Source organism: Alosa alosa, chromosome 15, assembly GCF_017589495.1.
Source record: "Alosa alosa isolate M-15738 ecotype Scorff River chromosome 15, AALO_Geno_1.1, whole genome shotgun sequence".
Taxonomy (NCBI): domain Eukaryota; kingdom Metazoa; phylum Chordata; class Actinopteri; order Clupeiformes; family Clupeidae; genus Alosa; species Alosa alosa.
Window position 1 is genome coordinate 21,037,713 of NC_063203.1, and position 24,435 is coordinate 21,062,147.

The window sequence follows — 24,435 nt, forward strand, 5'->3', positions numbered from 1 at the left end:
AGCGGGTGCCGACTGCGCAGCCCGAGTCTCGTCGTAAGCAAGCGGGCTAGTTGAATGGCCTACTCCAGAACTAGCTGTTGTGAAATTGTTGGGAATTTAATTGATTAACACATCACATAAACTGTTATTGAGTGTTGTTGATACACTGAACTTGTGCCCTCGGAACCAAATCTGACAGCAAGCAGCTTTGGAGTTTTGGAAGTAGGCTGCAGGCAGGCAGCTGGTGGATACATAACTGTCATGCGTAAGGTAATGGTAAGGTAAAAGCAATGACCGAAATGCAGTGTTGAAACACGTGTATGAAACGTATTAAATATGCAAACACAGATCCCCACCCCCGAAAAAAAAATCTCCCGTTTTTGGAAAGCTAAATGTTGACAGGTATGCATATCAGTGTTCAACAGAATTATTTTTAAAAATGGAGGAGATATAGGCTATCAGTTTTTTCCTAATAGCCTACCCTACTACGTATCTCTTAGATTTTTTGGTGTTGTAGGCTAGGACTTACTGACGGCACTAACTTTTACAAAAGACCAGAAAACAATGTTAAGGCATTTGTGGGGAAGAAGGATGGTTTGTGTGTTTTCTTCCTACACCTCACAGTAAGCTAATTCGTTGCTCTGATTGGTTAGGTCTATCAAATTGAGTGCAGAGGCATTCCCCCCCTGTATCGGTTGAAACACGCCCCATAATTACGTCCCAATGGAGCAGTATCAGACTCATCAACTTTTTTTGCGCCGCCAATTTAATGGCACCCTATAGACAAGTTAAAAGCATTATATCTGTCTTTTCATCATCCCCTTAGAACATTGAATGTTTAAAAAAAATAATTAAAAAGTAACTAACTTCAGGAGCTTGAATTGTCAGGTGTGTCAAGTCAAGACTAAAATGTGAAAACGATACAGATAAGATACTGAGGGAGAACATTAGGACATAGACCCCATATGATGACCTTTGACCCCATGACCTTGAGTATCTAATAGCTGATGTTCATTCTCACAACAGGACAGTATTAAAACCACTTCAATGGATTTGACATGAGGATTTATGCCAGGGATAACAACCGCCGAGGTCTGCAGAAGTAATGGAGGAGACGGATGCAAAGACCTCCCCGATGCAGAAAGAGTTTTCTCCACCAAGTTAACTAATTCTGTATATCGGGACACCTTACAGGATGTTATTCTGTTTGTCCCCCATGTTGCCAGTCATTTATGTAGGCAATGCATTTATAGCACAAAAATATGGAGCTAAATTTGTCTCAATAATATTTGTATATGCGCAGAGGGGGATCCACAAATATTTCTTGATTTGCATGTGTGTTTTGATATCTACAAATAAAAAAATCATATTTGTAACTTGTATATTGATTTTTACAAATATAGATGCCATTTGTAAAACCGAAAATTTCATTTGTGAAATGTGAGTCTGTATTTGTGGATCACCAGCACACACATTCTTCGCTTTCCAAAGTTACGTGTTTTTGAGACGTTCTTCACATGAAAGTTACACAAATCCACACGTAAATAGGCCTACTTTAATTCACCGCACACAGAAATGCCAGAATCCAGTAGATGGCAACATCCACAAATATTTCTTGACTTGCATTCGTGTTTTGACATCCACAAATAAAAAAATCATATTTGTAACTTGTAAATTGGTTTTCACAATTGTAGATGTGTATTTGTAAATGAAATGGCATTTGTAAAACTGAAAATTGCCTTTGTGAAATCTAATTTTGCATTTGTGGATCACCAGCACACACAGTTTTCGTTTTTCATTTGTGGATCAGCATTTGTGGATCCGCGTTTTTTTGAGACAAACTTTATGAGAGAAGCCACCCAGATCCACAAGTAGCCTGCTGACACTTTCTAATCCAGTAGATGGCAGTGTTGTTCTATGGGACTCATAACCAAAGATTCTTTGCTCATAACACACAGAGCTAGCGAATCTAGTTCTTAAATCTAACAAGTTATGCCTTTTACAGCAAGCTTTTTGATGGAAAAGTGGTGTTTAATTTCCATAATCTTTGTTTACTAAACGCATAAAACCCTCAGTTTGCAAGCGAAATCAAGAATTACGATCTTTGAGTTTGTTTATAGTTACCTAGCAACCTTTCACACTGTCAGTTCTTGCAGTTCATTACCGAGTAAAAAAAAAACAACAACAGCTGGCAACGTTAAAACAGCTGTTCAGGTGGGCTTATAGAATTGGAACTGTATGTGAAATGTTGCGCTGAGCCTGGATTTGAACCAACAATCCTTGGGGTCCCCTAACCACTGTGCTACCACATTTCTTATAGGCCTAGCCTACATTACAAACTGACGGTTTTATGCTTTTTTTTTTACTCGGTAATGAACTGCAAGAACTGACCGTGTGAAAGGCCCAATTGATCTTTTTCCAAGTTTACACTGAATAAGGAGAGGTAAATATGCCTATTATTTAGACAGAAGTAGCTATTGCACTGGTAAATAGATCACATAAATTCCCATTGAGAGACTGTATAGCCTACTGATAAGCTAGCTAGCAGGCAAACTAACTTAGCTAGCGTTATATTATCACCATTTTTTCTTTTTTCTACCTGTAGGCTATAAGTTAACCCTTTGTTCACGGCCTGCTTAAACACAGCGCATAAGATAGGCTATCAATCACTAATAAGGTCGAGATTTCTGATGTTCATAACTCTGTTCTAGAATCTTTGGTTTTAACACTTAAAGCCTCGGTTGCTAGGTAACTATAAACAAACTCAAAGATCGTAATTCTTGATTTCGCTTGCAAACTGAGGGTTTTATGCGTTTACTAAACAAAGATTATGGAAATTAAACACCCCTTTTCCATCAAAAAGCTTGTTGTAAAAGGCATAACTTGTTAGATTTAAGAACTAGGTTTGCTCTATGTGTTATGAGCTAAGAATCTTTGGTTATGAGTCCCATAGAACAACACTGCCATCTACTGGATTAGAAAGTGTCAGCAGGCTACTTGTGGATCTGGGTGGCTTCTCTGCGCAAAGTTTGTCTCAAAAATACGTGATCCACTTAATGCTGATCCACAAATGCGAAAACGAAAACTGTGTGTGCTGGTGATCCACAAATGCAAAATTAGATTTCACAAAGGCCATTTTCAGTTTTACAAATGCCATTTCATTTACAAATACACATCTACAATTGTGAAAACCAATTTACAAGTTACAAATATGATTTTTTTATTTGTGGATGTCAAAACACGAATGCAAGTCAAGAAATATTTGTGGATGTTGCCATCTACTGGATTGCGATTTCTGTGTGCCGGTGAATTAAAGTAGGCCTATTTACGTGTGGATTTGTGTGACTTTCATGTGAAGAACGAACGTCTTCAAAAACTATTGTCAACTTTGGAAGAACGCGAAAAATGTGTGTGCTGGTGATCCACAAATGCAGAATCACATTTCACAAATGAAATTTTCAGTTTTACAAATAGCATTTTATTTACAAATGCACATCTATATTTGTAAAAATCAATATACAAGTTACAAATATGATTTTTTTATTTGTAGATATCAAAACACACATGCAAATCAAGAAATATTTGTGGATCCCCCTCTGCGCATATACAAATATTATTGAGACAAATTTAGCTCCATACAAAAAGGGAAATGCAGTTCAGTTTAAAAAGAGGCCGACCTGTTAAATTTGTCGTTCTACATTCATTGGTTACGGAAATGAAGGTGGGAACGCCATGTCAGTGGTTCTCAACTGGTCTGGCTTTGGGACCCACAATTTCCCATGTTCATAAAGTCGCGGCCCATATATTTTGTTTTAGCGTTCAACCAATGGATATGGTGAGCTACATGGTAAGACAAGCGAAGTGCCTGTAGGCCTACTTGTTCGGAACATGTCGATGTTTGGCATTAGCCAACATTTGTGAAGTCTTCAACTTATGATGTCACCTTTCAAAGTACTCGACAGGTATGACTTTGACAGGGGTGCCTTGTTTCTGTGGCATTTTAGTTTTGATGGTTTCATGCTCTCATGTGCCAGCCATCTACTGCACACCAAACAATGTGGTTTCTGTCCTATTTTGTTCTCAGTTTAAGTGAATCCATATCCGAGCCTACTGTAAGCTACTTCAAATATTCAGAGTAGCAGCCTACATGCGTTTACCATTAAAATGATGTCTAACATGACTTGTCACATAAACATTGTCTATGTCCATGGCAATGACTGATACTGTAAGAAGGCTACGAATAAAGTTTATCAAAATAAAGGTCCAATATTACATCTGATAAGGTAGCATTTTAAATTGCCGATTTTTTAAATTTATTTTTAACCACAAGCTCTGCGACCCACCCAGGGGGTCGTTTCTAGAAAGCATCGTTTGCTAACTTGCGTCGCAACCTTGGTAGTACGCTCCATCGTTCTTGGATTTGGTGTTTCTATAAAGGGTAGTTCGAACTCTCAATCGCAAACAAGGACGCAAAGTTTGGTCGTTTGAACTACTGCCCCTAGGCAGTCGCGACTTGTGTCGTTCCTTGGTAGTTCCTGTTGGTGTCGGGCCCTAACCAAAAATCACAACCGCCCAACCAAAATTTGCGAAGTGGATGTTTATCTCGTGACTCAATGATTGATCTGTCCTGTAGCTTAATTTTGATTAAGACACTGCTCCCCTACTTGGCTCATTCTTGCTATTTATGTTAATTCAAGTATTGCCTTGCTTTTGGTATTATAACCTTCACAGTCCCTAACAACAGCAGTGTTAAATGGTGTAGTGGCTAAAGCAGATGACTTATTATCCCAACGTTGTAGGTTCGATTTTCTTATGATGTGAGATTGTCCTCTTGCTTCTCGCTGCAGGTGAACTAGTGTGACACGTAGATTCAATTGTTTTTGACTGATGTATTGTACCTATGGTCTCTCGATGTAGAGTAACTATATACATAAATATGTATGGTCAAAACCTATTGTTGTGTCTCGTAGGCCTACTCTTACTCAGAGATGAAAAGAATAGATAGGATGCGAACTCCGGCCGAGCGCGCAGTGCACCAACGCGCTGCCTTTAAGCCACGAGACAGCTGATAACCTATGGGATACCCAGATATTTGTCCAGGCTATATTTTTTTTCCAACACCTAGATATTTAACACAAATAATGACTCATATTGGTCTGCTTAAGTTAACTGTTTTATATGCTTGCAATAGGTTTAGGTTTTGGCTGATGGCAATGACAATACCAGCATTAATCACTCGGTTTAGATTAGAAACATGTCGACATAGGCCGTGACAGAACATTTCTAGGGGGTGGGGTATTACACGTTGTCACTGTTTCCACCAATGATATGTATCGCTGCATCATCAACAACGTTGTTGGAACTATGGTGTTCGAACGTCGGAGGTAGCGAATTGCGACACAGGTACGATGCTTTCTGGAAACAGTGTCGTTGTTTGGTCGCAAGTTGCGTCGTACCATGGTGGTTGAGCAACGTCGTTGCTAACTTTTCTAGAAACGACCCCCAGAACGGTTCCGCGACTCACCAGTTAAGAAACACTGTGCTATGTTTCAGTTGATTCCACTGTTGCGACGTTTGCTTCTTGTCAGTTCAATTATCGATAATGGATGCTGTTTACATTTTTTTTACCAGATCTACTTCATAGGAGCCCCAATGTACAGGATTAATAGCCCTCTGCCAGCTAATCAGAAAATAGTATTTCTTGTCTCTTGGGGATACATTTTCAATAATATGCCTTGTAGTTTCTTTTTAAAAAGTTGGTATACTGTACCATAATTATTGTGTGGATATTTTTGTATTTCAAATTACTAATTACTTGTATTTTAATTAAATACATTTTTCACATCAGTATTTTGTATTTTATTTTGTTACATTTTATGAGCCAGTATTTGTAGTTTGTAACAAAATAATTTTTGATGTATTTGGGCCCACCTCTGGACATGACACTGTCATGAACATGTCATAAACATTATAAACTGCTCAATGTGTGCTTAAGAGCCAGCTCAACTTTAAAGAAGAATAAATTAATAAATTATTAGGATTAAGAGAAGGTATGTTGATTTCTAATGAACAAGACGAAGAGTATTAGAAAGATAAGAAGATACAAAAGATGAAAAAAAAAATGAAATAAAAATTAAAGTGGCAATTGCAAAAAACATTGAGGAGGTGTCAGCTGAACACATTATGAGGGTGTAAAGTGACAGTTCAGCATCCTGATGGTTTGTGGATAAGAAACTCTTTGTATCAACTGGTACAGGCCGGAATACTCTTGTACCTTCTACCAGATGGCAGGAGGGTGAAGAGACTGTGTATTGAATCTGAATTGATTGAATTTGTGTATTGTATTGTATTGTGTAGAGAAGTATTGCCCATCCAAAGACATGGACTGCCGAAAGTGTCACAAAGTGTGTAGTATTATGTACACTGAGACCACACACCTTGAAAGATTCCAATACTTTTGAGAGACAGTTTGTGAAGAGCTAGAGAGAAAGGAAAATATGGGGGTCATAACAAAAGTGATTGAGTCACCAGCCTTGTGTTCCAGGATGGTAGTTTTTACAAAGCCAATGAAAGACAAACCTGCTGGTAACACTTTACAAATAGGGTACACAATTTAGCATTAGTTAAGTATTAGTTAAGCATTAACAAACAGTTAATTTATCATTATAAAGGATGTTTATGTAACAAATGTACTTTTCCTCATTAATAGTCTTATTTAGTAGGTGTTATCAGCAGGCGCACTTGCAGGTGTCTGTAGATGGGTGTGCGTACCATAGCATTCATTCCTGCAGGCCCCCATGGTTATCAGTGTGTTTTCCTTTGTTATAAAGGATTAATTCCTAATGTGTACATAGTTAATCCTGAAATAATGTTGAAAACATATTTAATAATGATGAATTAAGTGTTTGTTAATGCTTAACTTGTACTTAACTAATGCTTAATTGTGTACCCTTATTGTAAAGTGTTACCACACCGCTCTTATACCGCTAATCGCAGCAGTGAAGATAGAATGCCACATCCTTCCGGCTGTTGACCGAAGACTAGCAATCATGACAGATGCAAAAGCAAATTCCTTTGACACCACAGTCACGACATCTGACTGTTTTTAACCACTTGCCTTTTGGCATTGCATCTGCGTCTGATCATTTTCAAAGACGGATGTCACAGAACACAATGTAAGACTACATTGTGTGCTACAGAAGATGCAGGAGGAGGGACTTGATCTCAATGAAAAGTGCAAGTTTGCGAAGGAACACATCACAATCCTTGGGCACATGGTGCCTGCAAAAGGCATTGAGTCCAATCTAAAGTGACAGCAATTATTCTGCAGATGCATGAGCCTACATGTGTGGAGGATGCTAGGCACCTTATGGGCATGGCAAACTGTCTGGGAAAGTTCATGCCACAGTTGGCAACCATTAGCATACCACTAAAAGACCCAGTGAGAGAGAAAAATTAGAAGTTCTGGGGAGAACCGCAACAGACTGCTTTAGAAAAATGGGAAAAATAGGACAGAGCCCATCAAAGGTGCTCATTTAGTATCCGGCATTCAGTAATACAGCAGAGGCATACAGTAGGTGGTTGCAACATTTCACATGCAATGCAATGACTAGTACCCTACAAATGATCTTTTTCAACAAAATATTGTGGTAAATGATGGATGTCAATGGTCCAAAATCCCTGCTACAGATGACAGAGAAAAGGAGACCTCCGTGACTCCTCTCTGTTGTGGACAGGGAGGCAGAGCTCATGTGTCGTCCCTTAAGGGCTAACCACAGAAGATACAGTACTGTCAGCTACTGCTGAGTCCCCATCACTCCTCCTCAGGGAATGAGTTTAAATTGCCCTCTTAGGACTGATGCCTGACAGTGGACTAATGACCTCTCCCATAGTGACCATCATCTTGATAAACATGTCTATTGCATCAGCTTGTTCTTCATTAGTAATATGTTACTGTAATGTACAATAATAAAGATACTAATCGTGTACTGTTGCTGCAATTTCAAGAGAGTTGCATGAATATTTTTTTATTTAATTTTCTCATCTGTTATATCTTATTATCCTATAATCCTACTTGAACAATATTGCTTAAAAAATACAAAAAACTCAAGCATACACTATATGCTAGGAAAACTTAAGTTTGTAACTGATTCAAACATAATCAATTCATCTGATGGATGTGTTTGTGATATGACAACAAAATAGAGTTTTGATAAATAGTTGTATAGTTTTGACTTGAGTGTTTAATTTTGCAAAGAGCAAAGGGATTCTGCAAATTGGGTGTAGTGTTGTGTTAATTGTGTGTAGTGTTATGAAAAAACAGGCCCTTTTCAAAAAAATTGTGCTTAAACAATCGTAAAAAACTGTAACTGCACCATGTGGCTGTTACCGTAGTATACATTTCTCATATACTGTAGAGAAGAACTATACACTCTGGAAAATAACTAAATTGTTACATTGGCACCATGAGTTTTAAACAATACTACATTGTTATTTTTGTTTCATTGTTATCATTAGTGATGACAATATTTACTATTGTTTATGGTTAATGATTTTGTGTTTTTTTTTTGCCATAAATGGCCATCTGGATACTTTGTCTCAGTTTGGACATAAGAATCAATGACTGTATCAATGGTACAAATCTAATATTGGCCATTAACAAGTGACCAAATGACCAACATCCCATTTTATGTGAAGATAATGAACTGATGAACCACTTACATTACATGACCACAGGGACATCATCAAGCATATTCAGAGCCAGCACTGGGTTGTTCTCTGTCATCCCCAGGGAAAAGGTGTGTTATAAACATGGTTTTTCTAATACAAAAACACAGAGATTTTCTAATAATAGTGACTCAGGGACCTGTTGGTTGTATTACTTTGCAACAGCAAGGCATCACTCTAGAATGGTACCTAACCACAGTTATTATACAGCTCTTTCTCATAATGCTAGTAGAACGTTCCATTGACTTGAATGGGATTTCCCAACGTTCTACGGAAAAATTAATTCATGTAGGCTATACTGCAAACATTTTTACACTGCTGCGAACTCAGCAAAAGTCACGACAAAACGGTAACTAATAAATGTAAAGAGACATATCATGTGGAGATTCTTTTTTCATATAATAAAGCGGGATAATGTATGGAACGCTGGTCATTATCGGGAAAATAAGTCCCTTCAGGGCGAAGCAAGAGCCCTCCACTGTCGCCTCGTGGTCCGGTTCACCCTGTTGGGACTTATTTTCCCGATAATGACCAGCATTCCATACATTATCCCTTACTTATTCCATTGCTTGGTTGAATTTCCCATTGTCCTGCATTCTTTATAACGTGTACTAACCGTATGTTATTTGCACACTTATGAAGTAGATCCAATTTTTTGGCCATATCACACTTGTATATTGTGTGTGTATAGACATATATTGTATACACTTCTGTATTAGCCAAACTCATAGTGAAGTTTAAAGCCCCTCTAAGCAGTTTTGGCTATTTCTTCGCTGTTTTCTCGCTTTTTGCTTGCAGGTTTCTCCCCCTACAGCTTCAGAGTATATATTTTACGACACTCCTCAATCGGTCATTTTGCCGTTTCCTCTTTCCCTGTTCCTCCGACAATGGTTTACTCACTTTCTGCTTTTTTCGTAGGCTCTGCCATGACGAATGTCTGAGAAACTCCATCACTAGGCCTTTTGTTCTAGCCGGTGCCTGGCGTGTATGTGTGTAGTGCAGTAAAGCAATTTGATACATCGCGAGACCGCACGACTTTCTGTCTCTGAGTCTGGCGGCCCGCTGCCCGCCGTCCCAAAGTTGCAAGGCTGGTTTTTCCGCTCACAGACGCAAGGGGGAATCGAGACGGCCACCGTTCACCCCAGAAAACAAGTCCAATGATTCCGATGCCTGCTTGACAACAGGAGAGATGGAACTAATAACTGGCCTTTGGCCATGCCCATAGCAACCATCCATTTAGAACTAGTAACGGCAGGTTGTCCTGCAAGTTGATAAATTAGTTGATATGTGGCGGAAAGAAGTGGTTCTACAAACAAGACAGTTATAGCGATTAAAACGTTGAAATTACAGTATTACAGGAAATGAACACTATACAAGTGCAACAGTGGAATAAGCGGGATAATGGACTCAGGTTCACAGAAAGAAAGAATGAATGAATGAATGAATGAATAAGTAAGAAAAAAAAAGTATTATTCTAAAACCACACAGTTAATTTTTAAAAAACATGTCTGCATTGGCATTAGGCCTCCTGTAATTATAGTTAATTTTTCACTAACTAACTATAGTTGTCACATATTTATTATAGGTCTACCACTAGTACCACTATTTGATGGTTAATCACATTTAATTATGATGGTGGAGTATATTCAGTACCATGATATAATGAATGCCAGTTCTTTACAACAGACCACTGTGAAAGCTAGGTGAAAGCTGTTAAGACAGATAAAGAGTAGCCTAGTATATCTTCTCTTTCAATGACTTGTCATGGTTAAGTTTGGCTTAAAAGACTTGGTGAGGTGGTCAGTTCACCGACAGAGAAAGAATTTAGGGTCACCACTAGATGGCAACAGACGCATCTCACCAAGCTGTATGTATATCACCAAACATTTTTCAGATTTGGTGTGTGCTGGGAACAACAACTCTGTATGAGTGTGTGAGAGAAAGACAGTGTTTGTGTGTGTGTGTCTTTGTATATGTGCATGTTCTCATGTGTAATAATTAAGTAGTTGTTTACATCATGATATACTTTATTGAATATCTGCTGAATACCAATACAGGTGAAATACAAAAATAAGTTATATTGAAAATTAAACCCAATACAATGTGATTCAAGCAGCACATAAAATAATGCTACATACTGTACCTCTGAAACAGTTGCATGTATAAAATATTTAAAAAGCATGTCATAAACCTAAATTTAGAAATATGTTTAAATTTCACAAATATCCCTGAGATATGCTGCTACATTATGCAAAGCGTACAAAAGCGCCATAGGTGCAAATACAGCTCAATATCCTGAACCTGTGTGATCTACAAAACAGCGATACAGGTGCAGTAACTGTTATTACATGAAGCAATCATTGGAAAAAAAAGAATACAGAAATAGATGTTCATATTGCAAAAGGTTCAACAAAATTGATGTTAATATTGTAAAAAGTTCGACAAAAATAAATGTTTATATTTCAAAAGGCATATATTGTGCATACAATAAGTAATTTAGAGACTGTGCCAGAGGAATGTTCCCTCTACTTTGGTGCCATTCACATTCAAACCCAAAATAGACACAAACACAGTGACATTTCCCATTTTGATTGGATATCAGTAATACCTTTGTGATGCCATGTAAACACTAACAACACCTGCTCTCAAACCTTTCTATGGAGATAATAAAGAAAAATGTGTGTGGTTATGGTCGACTGATCTCAAACTGTGGACTTGTTCATGCTGACTGCGAGTTAAAATCAGTAGTATTTATGCAATGTTCAACACCTACTTGAAACCACAGGCTTCTTTTCAAGGTTAATGAAGATGAGCTTGAAACAGGAAAATACTGAAGAAAATAAAGCTGGCTATAACATGTGTTGTCAACAAAAATGGTGTGCAAAAATCCCTCCGTTCTCCCAAACAATGAACTTATTCATTTTAATTTGGAGTAGATCAGTAATCAGTAATACCTCTGTGTGATATATCAGTAATAAGCGATCAGTAATACTTCTGTGATGAAACGTCTCAAACTGTTATCTTCTTTAATGCACTGGTGTAGGAAATCAGTTACAGTAGTTGTCCTGTGATATTATGTACAAACCATTGTCTACTTTACTAGGATGATCAAGTGACCAGTGTAAGGCGGGGATCATACTGACCAGCGGCAAGCGGCAAGTTTCCAGATTGTTCTCTATGGTTCGGAAGCGGAACGGTGGCAGCGCTGGTGTAACGCTAGCGTTGAACAAGCTGAGTGTTGAACAAGCTGACCGTTGAACTTGGTTCAACTTTCAAAGCGCAACGTGAGCGTATTCAATTGTCAGTTTAGGCAAACTGTTTGGGTTGCTTAGGAACGAGACAGAACTTACAGTACTATGGTCTGAGCGTTGCATTTTGCTTGCCGCTGCCGCTTGCCACGGTGCTGCTGGCCAATGTGATCCCTGCCTAATTGGTGACCCCTGACCCTGACTGATCCTCATTTCTGAAAGTTTCCGGTTCCCTCTACTTCAACGTTGGTAACATTCAAACCCAAAATTAACTTAAACCTACTCAGTAATGTAACTGTGATCATGTTAAAGCATAGAAACACCTGCTTTAAACTTGAGGACTTCTCCACAAGGATAATAAAAACCGTTCCAAAATAAAAAACGGACGTAAATTTATAACCCTGTCTGTGACACATCTGTGGTCAGCAGCCACACCTAGCAAAAACGTAAAAAAAAAAAAGCCTTTCAAAATGGCTGCTCTCAAAAAATCTGCTCTCTTACTGTGCTTCTGCAGAATATCAGTAGCACTTCTTTGAAGGTATGTAAAAACTCTTAAACCATGGTCTTTTTGACTGCACTTCAGTTAAAAACCAGTTGTACTTCTGTGATGTTATGGAATACCCTCAAACTGTGGTCTTTCATATACTTCAGTAGAAAATCAGCTGTATTTCTGTGATGTTACACAAAAAACTCTCAAACCGTGGTCCTCTGTACGAGGACAATGGAGACCAGCTCGGCATACTGGTGACCTTTAACCCCAGGAAGTGCCGCTTTCTTCAGCTCTGGAGAACGCGGGTCTTGCATTAGAGATGTCAGGGTAGAAAGGGACTCACGTTTCTTGCGGCGGTCCTGGAAACAATATTGTATGGAGGGGTCAACATTTACTGGCTTGTGCATCAGTGAAAGTCAGGCCTTTAGAGAAAGTGAGAGATGCATACCTTTTCTGCAGGCTGGACTTGTCTCTTGCTACAGAAACGGGGGGAGAGGAAAAGTCATATGTTACAATCACAATACATGATGTCACAATACATGATTGTTTCAAAGATCAGAGTGGAATGTGACAGAAGTTCAGACCACTCTTAATTATCCTCTCTACACCTGTATACATGCACACACACACACACACACACACACACACACACACACACACACACACACACACACACACACACACACACACACACACACACACACACACACACACACACACACACCTGTGCACATGCATCAGGATGAACATAAGTATTTAATTCACTGAAAAGTTTTTTTTTAAGACCTGCAGAACCAAAAATGTCCTCTTGAGGGTACTATTGTCCACATCAGAGATTGCTGTCCTGCGTCTGGATTGTCAGCTCAGATTACTAACAGAGAACTCTGTGCAAACACTAATCTCTATGCCTTCATTCATAGAGCACCAGCTCGTTAACCACGACCTTTGTTTTGTAGAGATCACTCCCAAAGCAAGAGCCAAACATCACGCCGCCAGAGTCTGGCCAGGCCAGACCTGCCCGTGACGGTGAAGCTGACGCAGATCCCGAAATAGCGTCACCCCCCCAAACACACACACACACACACCCGGGGGAGAACCTGTGATTCCTTTGTCTGGCCCTGTCCTACTGACCTTCCAGAGCCGTGCACAGAGAGATAGAGAGAGAGAGATAGAGAGAGAGAGAAAGAGAGAGAGGGGCCGATATATATTTATAGAGAGAGACAGACAGACGGACAGAGAGAGATAGAGAGATGCAGTAAGACAGACAGACAGAGAGAGAGATGAATAGGTATAGAGAGAGATAGAGGTAGAGAGAGAAAGCTTCATCTCCCAGCAAACTTGACTGTAGTAACATCAGGAACAAACAACAGTGCACTGAGGCCACCTTGAACAAAACAAAAAAAAAACTCTCTACTCTATTCCAGTGTCATGACAGTCCACTGCACATCCTAACAGTGATTGAGTTGCTAGGTGTTCTATGGGATCTCCTCATTCTGTGTGGTTGTTATGTTAGATTATTTGTTGTACTTGCAAGCAAACGCAGGTTACAGAAATAGAGCATATCTGTCTTTTCATGACAGGCTTCTGACTATTATTAGTTACGGGAAGCACCAGGGATGACTGAATGTAGATAAATAGCAATATCCTGGGCTTATACACCAGGAAGGACATATACAAGTGAAATGAAATAATTAAATCCAAATTATCCATTGCCATTATTTCAATGTTGCGCTTGCATTAAATAATGTAATAGGCACTAAATGTACAGGCAGAGAGCTGTTTTTGTCAGAGGAAATGCTTGCAGTGTGGTTGAGGTACTGTCTGTAGCTGTGTGCTATGACCACAGTATCCTGTTTGTGAATAGCAGAGCATGGCTGTTGGTTTGCTCAAAAACCACAGTGGAGATCAGGTAAGCTCAGCCAGGTTTCCTGTTTGTGTTCCGTTCTCACCTACCTAGGTGCTTCACAAGAGACAACCAGCGTTTGGTGCTGGCCTGCTCCAAGCTCAGGGTCTACCCTGACTGGACACTAGGAGACAACCTTAAGCTCAGCCAGGGGACCCAAATATAGTCCGTCTGTGTCCCACGCACACAGAGCATGACGAGAATTGCATCATCAACGGGGTGTGTCGTGTGCCTCCCAACATATGCGACCGCGTGTCAATGACACACGTCTTCGACACGCGTAGATGTGTACGCAGGAGTATGCCACTTCCTTAATGCGGGCATGGTGGAGCTGTGGTACGGTCACGACTGACAATCAATCGACCCGGGCTGCTTTGGATAAAAAGTGTCTACTAAATATCATCCAAGCAACCAAAAAGTACAGTATGGAACATCCCATAGAGACCGCATTGAGTCTGGAGCCACCTATGGAGTCAGTATAAAGTCTGAGGGAAACCCTACTGTAGTACAGAGGATTCTGGGATACCCCCCAATGGAGTCAGTATAGATGGAGCATTGCATGGCATGTTGGGAAACCCTAGGTGTCCTTACCAGAAAACACACAGGGTGATGACAAGAATGAGGGTGATGGCCAAAGCAGAGGTGAAACAGATGATGATGGTAGCCACTGTGTGTGTGAGAGAGGGAAAGAGAAGAATCAGCTCATATACAACATTTATACAACGCAATAAAATATCAACTTCATAATCCTTGATTGCAGTGTGCCATGGTCCTCATAATAGAAAATAGGAAATTGTTTTTGAAATTTGAAGCAAATCATGTAAAATGAATTGTGATGGATTAAAGCTGAAACTATTTTGATAGTGAATCTCAAGAGAAGACAAAGTTGAACTATGTGCTGTGTACACTTTATCCTCTCTAGATCACTGAATTGTGTCACCAAGAAGCTCTGTGCTTGAAATGTGCTATATAAATAAATTGTAGTATTATATTATTATTATAAGAACCTGCTGCACACAAGCTTTAGAATGACCAAGCCCTGATAATAACTAGGCTTTTTAATTGAAAGAAACAAAAGTGCCTCAGAGCTTCCTCAGGTATTTGATGATCTAAATGTTTCTCATCTAATGAGCACCTCAAACAAACTCTGTGAGTCCATTTTGTACTCACTGTGCTGCACCGCATTGTCGGTCACCTCCACCAGGATGTGGACGTCGGTGCTGATGTGGTGGAAGGAGGCTGTGCAAACATACTGTCCAGCATCCCGCTTAGACACAGCCTTGGGGAACTCCAGAACACTGGTCAGTTCAGATGTCTTTCTCACTAGCAGTGCAGCTGCTCCGCCTTTGCTGCATCAGGAAACACAGGATCGAGTTGGAGCTATACAGTAGTTCATAATTATGGCTGGTTCAGGCCGTGTAATTAAACCGGGTATAAAGAGTTTCAAAGGCTTTTGCAAAAAGAGTTGCAAGGAATTGTGAGCATTTCCATGTTGCATCTATGCCTTGCTATGCCATACTACTTATTTGTTTATGGAAAAAAACATCATGTAGGCAGTTAGAAGTAGATAGATTCAGCTCTTCATTCAAGGCAGGCGTGAAGTCCATAAAATTCATCCATGATTAAATTGGAGTGACTGTCGCTGTCTTTGGCTCTTAAATTTCCGACATTGAGATATATTGAAATGAAGAAGTACAGCTTCATGGTTTTCTCATTTTCAGACTTACGAGCATTTAAGTGCCACTGCTCCCCTGGTTCGAGTGGGAAGCAACCCCTCCCTCACCACACCGACGCGCCTCATGATGTCTTAATTACACTTTATGACAGTTTTACGACGGCGCTCTTTTGTAAAACACCGCCATAAAACAACAAGAGTGAAAGCTCACTCGGAGGGAGAACAATGAGCAGCAATTTATGACCCCTTATAAAGCCCCAAATATTAGCTCAGCATCGACAAAACACCACCAACGGGGAACATCTTCCATCGGAGTCCAAACCTGCCAGTGCACAGTTCCCATACTTCATTTATAACTCATTTAAACTCAACTTTGTGGCTTCAAATTAGATAGATAGATAGATAGATAGATAGATAGATAGATAGATAGATAGATACTTTATTGATCCCCAGGGGAAATTCAAGGAAAATGAAGGCTCATTTTGAAGTGGGAAACACTGAGTTTATGTGAGATTGAAAGAGATGAATTGTGTTATGAAACATACTGTGACATTTTACTCATGTCAGACTGAATAAAATTAGTATGTACATGTAAAACCATGCAACGTTATTTTGATCATGCTGATAGGGTTTAGTCATCATGAGAACATGCTGGTCTCATGAATCTGTGAGTATCAGATCTCGTCATCACTGCTGTGCTCTACTGACATGATAAGACCAAACCACCGGAAAGTGTTTTTTATGTTCCTGGAAAAACAGACGGTTAGCTTGGCCGTGGCTTTTGAGAGAGGAGCGTTACCTGGAACAGACAATCTGGCTGTAGAGCACATTTCCCTTGACTTGGAGAAGAATCTTCTGGTGGGCGAGATGTTCCTGCAGGGCAACTCTGTAAAAAACCACACCGTCTCCAGCAGCACAGGTGGTTTTGTTCATCACACTCAGGGAGATATCTGCATGAGAAGATGACAGGACAACAAACAGATCAACAGAGAAGATGAAAGGGAGAAACAGACCCACACACACACACACACACACACACACACACACACACACACACACACACACACACACACACACACACCACACACACACACACACACACACAGAGACACACACACACACATACACACAGAGACACACACAGGCTGGTTTGTACTTAATGTTCTCTTCAATGTGCTGGGCTTTCAGCGTATTGCTGCAATAAAATACAATAGGCTATTCACTCCTACTTCTTTACAAATTTCTGTGGCCTAGTGTCATTTCTCAACCACAGCTGTGGTGTGATGGTGCATGCAGCACCCTACCCCTAAGCCTACCAGTACTCCTTCCCCACACCACTAAATGTAGGTAGGTTGTTTTTTTGGCATATCCACCTAAGAAATTATGTATTACTGCAATAATAATAAAAAAAAATGTATTCCATCCAACTTTGTCAAAAAGTGTCAAAATAAATGTACTGATTCAGTGATCACCACCGTAAAGTTAAATAAATGTGTGAGAATGATGCAGTCATTCAGTGGTCGTACAGTTCAGTGTCCTCACCCACCCCTGAAGCTGTAATATCCTGTCCCTTCTCTTGTCAGCACGTAAGGGAACATGAGCCGGAGAAGAACCAGAAAAGTGAGACAGGAAATTACTGACACCTAACGTCCCAACTGGGAGAGGAAAGAACTGGCCAGGTACAGGAACTAAGTAGCACAATGCCAACTATGCACAGAATTGTTTTTTTGTTCATTTCTTAATCTGCCATCCAAGGTAAAGTGGAAAGTGGGAAGACCTGCCAATGTGTTTGGTGCAGGAGAGGGGGGTGTACAGGAGTCCAGCCAGGGCCACTGTTAGACATTTTGGGCCTTATGAAAGAATATAATATATTGGGGCCCCCAACAATAATAATGTTGCTCATTATGTTTAACTGGGGCCCCCTGTCACGTAAGGCCCATGGAGTCATCCTAACCAACCCATGCTACCTCTCTTCCAGTACCCCCCACAGTGCATCTGAGCCCAGCACTTGACAGAAACCCAAGAACCTTTCAGAGATCTAGATTTTTGCCATTTAGACTTATTGTTCAATTTAGACTATAAAGTTTTGAAGCTTTGTTGTTATTATTTAAAACACCTATAGAGATAATTGGTTGGTATTTTGAGGATGGGTTGTGTGTCCTGGTTTGATGTGCTCTTGTCTGGACTGTATACTCACAATACTGCGGGACGGTCACTACCCTCCTCTCCAATTTGCCGTACTCCTGGTGTATGTGGCAGGTCAGGGCACTGCCCTCGTGACGTGCCAGGTGGAACTCGTATGAGGCGTTGGCTTTGAACTTTGACCCCTCACGAGCTGAGGATGACACCACACTTGCTTCGGTGTTGTTAGGGAGTAGCCAGGTGATGTTGGCGCCACCTGATTCACTGGAGTACGCACAGACGGCACGCATAAGAGAGGAGACCCTATGCTCGTCCACCAGGAAGGCCTGGATCTCTGGGGGATCTAAAAGATAGGGTTGGATAATGACAAAATGCCAAGTTAGCTGCAATTTACTTGCAATTCACTAAGGCTCGTACAATAGTTGATGATGAATTAATTAATAAATACAATCTATTTTTTCTATTTGTACATTTTGTAGCAAGGGATGGCACATGTGATGTCTATGCACTTGAGGACACTGAGGTGGCATTATCTAATACTTAGATATATGCCCTTTAATAAGGATATCCTATTCCACACTTATCCATTATGTCCCCTGGCCACACCAGAGCACTAGAAGGTGACACTTAATTAAACTAAAAGGTGACAAATTAATTAAATCAAATTAAAGTTTTTCATTTAATCAAAGTAATTAATTTAACACCTTAATTGGTATATTGACAGATGTTTACATTCACCTGGAGCCTGAAGCTGGATCTCCCTCCTCTCGGGCTTCAGTAGTTTCTGGTGCCTCACCACACAGACCACAGTCTTCCCCTGATGCTCCGCCAAGGGCAGCCGCACACTGCTGACCGCCACCACCTGATCCTCCATATAGGGCTGTGTAATTAATCCAATTAATCAATTAACGGTCAATTATGTCTTCCAATGATTATGAAAACAAAATATAACAATTGATTGGCTGCATTCAGTATAAGTATACACTCTTTTGATCCCGCAAGGGAAATTTGGCCTCTGCATTTATCCCAATCCGTGAATTAGTGAAACACACTCAGCACACAGTAAGGTGAAGCACACACTAATCCCGGCGCAGTGAGCTGCCTGCTACAACAGTGGCGCTCGGGGTGCAGTGAGGGGTTAGGCGCCTTGCTCAAGGGCACTTCTGGTTGGGGTTCGAACCGGCAACCCTCCGGTTACAAGTCCGAGGCACTAACCAGTAGGCCACGGCTGACCCTGTTTTACAACAATGCTCTCGTTTTTTTCTTGAGTTATAAATCCAGTGCACCCCTTTGCTTTACAGTGGTAACTGTTGTATTGTACATTTCTTTTTATTTTTGCATGATTTTTAATATGTTGTTGTAGTTGAATTATATTTGTTTATTATATTTTTTTAAGTTTAGATTTCAATCTTATAAATCTTATAGAACTTTTTATCTATAATCATGGTTATGGTGATTTTTGGCATGTTTGAACAGCCCTACCTCCACACCCACGGCTTCCTCCTCGATTCCCAGCAGCTCCATGGCACCATCTGCAGTACGGTCTGCTTTGGTGTTGTCCTCCAACAACCAGGAGATGTTGGCTCTGGGTCTCACGCTCTCCACCCTGCACTCTACCTCTGAGTAGGCTAAGCCCTGCTCCCACACAACGCTGGGCTGCACAGTTATGTTAGGACGAGCTGGAAACAGATAAGCATGGGAAGCACGATAATGATTTAATGTTCATATCTGGAGATACCATGTGTATATGTGATTTTACGTATGAACGACTATGTCGTCTTGGCAAAGACCTTATAACTGATAACATTCAGCTATGTTGGGTGCAAGTTGGGAAAAGTAAAGCATTATTTCTTAAATTCAGTGGTGTAAGACAAACCCTTTGCTCGCTTGGATCAATGCATGTTGTGTTATAATGTTTTACAGTGTGTTCATGTTGTATTTAACATGTTATAGCGAGTAAAGTAACAGCATTAGCAAACATCTCTCAGATGTCGTTCCTGGACGTACCACATGCAGGCAGCACCATGTCCCTCCTCTCTGGGTATTCAAACAGCTGATGCTCTACTAGGCACAGCACTGTGGACTCTTCAGGCAGACAGTGTGGCAGGGTTAACGTGGCTGTGACGCTGTCTGATCCGTTAAAAGATGTCGTGTTTAGTGCCTTCGCCGCGGTCACCCATGGGGCCAGGGACCAGGAGACGTTTGGGGCAGGGACTGCGCCCGAGGCCGAGCACTTGATGATGACACTGTCCAGCTCTATCCAGGTTCTCACACTTATGGTTGGGGCTACAAGAACTGAGGAGAAGAGTTGTGATTAAGAGCATGACAACAAAACAACAACAAGACCATACTGTAGCTTTAGGCCAGAGAATTCGCTGTGTTTAATAACTGTGTAACCATCTGTAATATTTAATGTGTACGATAGGAATAACCCAGAGGTGGATAGCACAGGTGATTTCACTAGTTAGCTGATCCTGGCTGAAAGTGCTAGCCGCCGACATGAGTGTGCTGTCACATGCACATCCATGGCAACATTTTTGACTGGCAAGCATTGGCGCGGGAGAAATAGAATTGAATCGTAATCTATACTGCGGCAGCGGCAGGACCTGATGATGTGGGGAGCTGTACTGAAAACAATAGATAGATAAATAGATAGATAGATAGATAGATAGATCTATGGAATCTATCAATGGAATCTAAGGTAATCGACCATTGAAAGTGAAGTGTGCTGCACTCATGCCGGCACAGATGTGCAGAGCATTACAGAGCTGCACTAATTAGAATCAGCTGGTTTAGTGAATGGTTGAAACAGATATCTAGGAGGACTTTGTGAGCCAACGTTATCCACCTCTGCAATAATCTATAAACCTGTACTTACTAGGTGCCTGAATCGCTGGTTTAACACTGATGTCCAGCTGAACAGATGCTTTGTGTTTGTTGAAGGAGGCCCGGCACTCGTAATGCCCAGCATAGTGCAGAGCTATTGGGCCACTGAAGGTGAGCTTATCATCTACCAACACCACACCATGTGGAAGAGAAGAGCCATCCCTACACAGATAGATAGATAGATAGATAGATAGAGAGAGAAATAGATAGATAGATAGATAGATAGATAGATAGATAGATAGATAGATAGACAGAGACAGAGAGAGAGAGAGAGAGAGAGGAAATAGAGTGAATCAAAATATGCTCATTGTAGGTGACAGTGATCAAAAGCCTATACCTGCAAACACCCTTACACCCTGGGTGTTGTGTCTTCGACCAGAAGAAAAATCTGTTACATTAAACCAGCTTCAAAACAAAAGGCATTCAAGTGGAGAAGCCTTGAAAGAAGCTTAAAGTAAAGTAATAAGAAGCAAAGTCCTGAGAGTGATATTAAAGATGAGGAGAATGCCATCACTTACTTAGTGCACTCAGTCTGATAGCTTGGCACATCCCCCTGCACCTCCAGTGCCAAGGCCATGCCAGGCTCCCCCTCCTCCAGGGGAAGTTGATCCAGGGCAGTGCCTCTCTGGGCACTCGAGTCATTGAGATAAACCAGCTGAACAGATGAGAGAGCTGTGGACAAACAGAGATGGCTGCGTCACTGTGCCTGCATGTGTGTGTGTGTGTGTGTGGGGGTATACAGGCACAACGCTACACACACTCAAATTGCATCCACACAGACACATGCACCGCATGTGCAGTCTTTTACTCAGTTAAGCGCTGCAGAACAATTCACCATTCAATCCTTTACCACAAACAGCTGTTCTCATCTCCTGATGAATAGTTACTAAAAGAAACTGTAACACTTGAAGCACATGCACTCACTGTAGGTGGGCAGAGGCAGGGTTTTCTTGACAGCCCTGGTGAGCTTTGGGTGAGTGACGACACAGGTGACATTTTCCCCCTCGTGACTCCCAACAGGGAACGAGACCGAACTGATGAATGCGTCATCATCGCTCCACTTCTGGGCCGAGAATGTGTTTTCTCCTCCAGACAGTATCCATGCAATTTTGGGTTGAGGTCTCCCTCTCAGCGCGGTGCAGTTGACAACCCGCAACATTCTCCTTCCTCCAGCCCCAGGAACCAGGCCTGTCTCTATGGTTACGTCCGGAACAACTGTGCATCAACAAAGACAGTATGTTTGTATTTTTTTTATCTTATTGATGTTTTGGGTGGTCACATTACTCACTCAATTTGCAACGACTGTGCAAGAAGTCTGGATATCGAATGGTTTCCACATTCCCCCGGCTTTGACCACACACGGAAACATTTTTACGGGCACACACCTAGTTCGCTGGTGACCTCAGAGAGCCATTAAAACGTTGAATCAGCTGCCCTGGGATCACTTTTTCCCTCTCGAAAAAATGTTTTTGAACTTCTCCGAATAGAAAATGGTCTTGCCATGTTTTGCAATGATGGTATAAAGCCACAGCATGTGTGACACACCTCTGACAACCCAACATGCTTCACCACCATGTGCTTGTCATCAGTATTACTCACAAACACCATACCACTCACACATACACAGACTGGCCTGATATAGACCCTTTCAACAATAAAAACAAAAACAATGCTTGAATGTTCTATTTGGGCCCCAATCTACTTCCTCTGCATTAAGATAACATATGGAATGTTAAAAAGGAAGCCTTGTGGGGCCAACTATGATGCTGATAATGGAACTCTCTTGAAAGAGTCTATAGAGACAGATAGAGAGACAGAGAGAGAGAAAGAAAAAGAGAGAGAGGGGACTGAATTCTGTGTCAGGCTTTTTTTCAGTACTGCTAAGACCCACAAACACAGGAAATCAAATTACTCCCTTTGGACTACTACAGATAGGTTTGACATCATAACACACATTCTAATTCCTCAATTGGTTTACTCTGGAAATGCCTGCTCTTATGCTGCATGCAATCAAGTAGTTTCGGTAAAAGTGAGCATCTACTGCTGTGCATCTTTTACCGCGCTGGTTCTGCTGGACTGAGGCTGAGAGACCCTTCCTGAGTCCAGACAAACCTGTGCCGGTTCTTTTAGAGTGAGACCCTTCCTGTGTCTAGACAGAGCTGGACCTCCGGGGTTGTGGAGGCAGAGCCCCAATCCTTCACCTGCTCCAGCAGCTGGACCGAGGTGCAGCTGAGACCAGATGGCAATAACAGCTGCTTTCAGCTCCAACGGGGAGAGCAAGGTGCTAACAGAGCCAAAGTCATGGGTTCAAGACCCGAGGATCACACACACACACACACACACACGCACACACACACACACACACACACACACACACACACACACACACACACACACACACTGATAACTCTGACTGTGAATTACTGGTATGTTATAATAACGCGCGTGTGTGTGTGTGTGTGTGTGTGTGTGGGAGGACAACTTTTTTCTTCAGGGTGTGCTCCACATTTAAGACAAAATGGAAAAAAGTGCTAAATATGTGCATGCTTCAACCCTTCTCCAAAACTATAACTTTTACCTTCCTTGAGAGGGTCAAAGTCTTAACCTCTCCATAATTCACACCATTATGATACTGGTAACACATACCTGTGCTAGGCTTTAGCAGACGCTTTGGTAATAACTGTGCATGTGAGTATGAAGGGACAGTTAGGGCACCTTTTTCTATCAAATCTCATTACAAGAGAAAGGTCACCACAAACATCCCCTGAGGGAAATAGAAATAGAAATAGAACAGATTAAGCAAGCAATACTTTTAAGATCACATCCTGCCGTGATTCGTACGGGTTATTTATTTATTTATTTATTTGTTTGTTGTTATTATTTTGGGCAGAAATGCAGTCACACAGAATGAGTGCCGGCTGTTTAGGCAGGAGTGTGTTGATGGGATGGCAGCCGCTCTGATCTCATCATGGCCACAGAGAGAGAGAGAGAGAGAGAGAGAGAGAGAGGTGATGAATGAGGTTTCTCTATGGCCAGACAGACGACTGCAGGAGCTAATACACCCACAGGAAAACCAAGCAGCTCAAACCCAGAGAACACCTGGTTCACTTCCACAAAAGCAGTCATCTGTACAACAATGCACACACAGCAGACAGAGCGATTGAGATAGCGTGAGAGGAGGAGAGAGTGAAAGACAGAGAGAGGAAGAGAGATACAGGAGAGAGAGAGTGAAATTAACAGTGTGTGTGTCTGTGTGTGTGTGTGTGTGTGTGTGTGTGTGTGTGTGTGTGTGTGTGTGTGTGTGTGTGTGTGTGTGTGACAGCAAGAAAGAGCGAGAGGGAGAGAGATAGAGCAAATGCCCCAGAGCAGAGTCTGCAGGTGTGTC

The 24,435-nt window shown here is 41.2% G+C and overlaps 1 protein-coding gene across 2 annotated transcripts in view; it reads right to left on the reverse strand.

Annotated features, from left to right (window-relative positions):
• Positions 1–12,037: 12,037 nt before the first annotated feature.
• Positions 12,038–24,435, reverse strand: part of si:ch211-149e23.4 — a 30,623-nt gene continuing 18,225 nt past the window's right edge. For both annotated transcript variants that reach the window (XM_048264761.1, XM_048264760.1), the window contains 12 exons: positions 21,975–22,265; positions 21,569–21,722; positions 21,043–21,212; positions 20,172–20,459; positions 19,647–19,843; positions 18,903–19,044; positions 18,220–18,507; positions 16,822–16,972; positions 15,518–15,696; positions 14,939–15,014; positions 12,893–12,920; positions 12,038–12,803 (listed from right to left, as the gene is read on the reverse strand). In XM_048264761.1, coding sequence (XP_048120718.1) covers positions 12,648–12,803; positions 12,893–12,920; positions 14,939–15,014; positions 15,518–15,696; positions 16,822–16,972; positions 18,220–18,507; positions 18,903–19,044; positions 19,647–19,843; positions 20,172–20,459; positions 21,043–21,212; positions 21,569–21,722; positions 21,975–22,265 — 2,120 coding nt within the window. In that variant the 3' untranslated portion in view covers positions 12,038–12,647. The remainder of the gene's footprint in view (positions 12,804–12,892; positions 12,921–14,938; positions 15,015–15,517; positions 15,697–16,821; positions 16,973–18,219; positions 18,508–18,902; positions 19,045–19,646; positions 19,844–20,171; positions 20,460–21,042; positions 21,213–21,568; positions 21,723–21,974; positions 22,266–24,435) is intronic.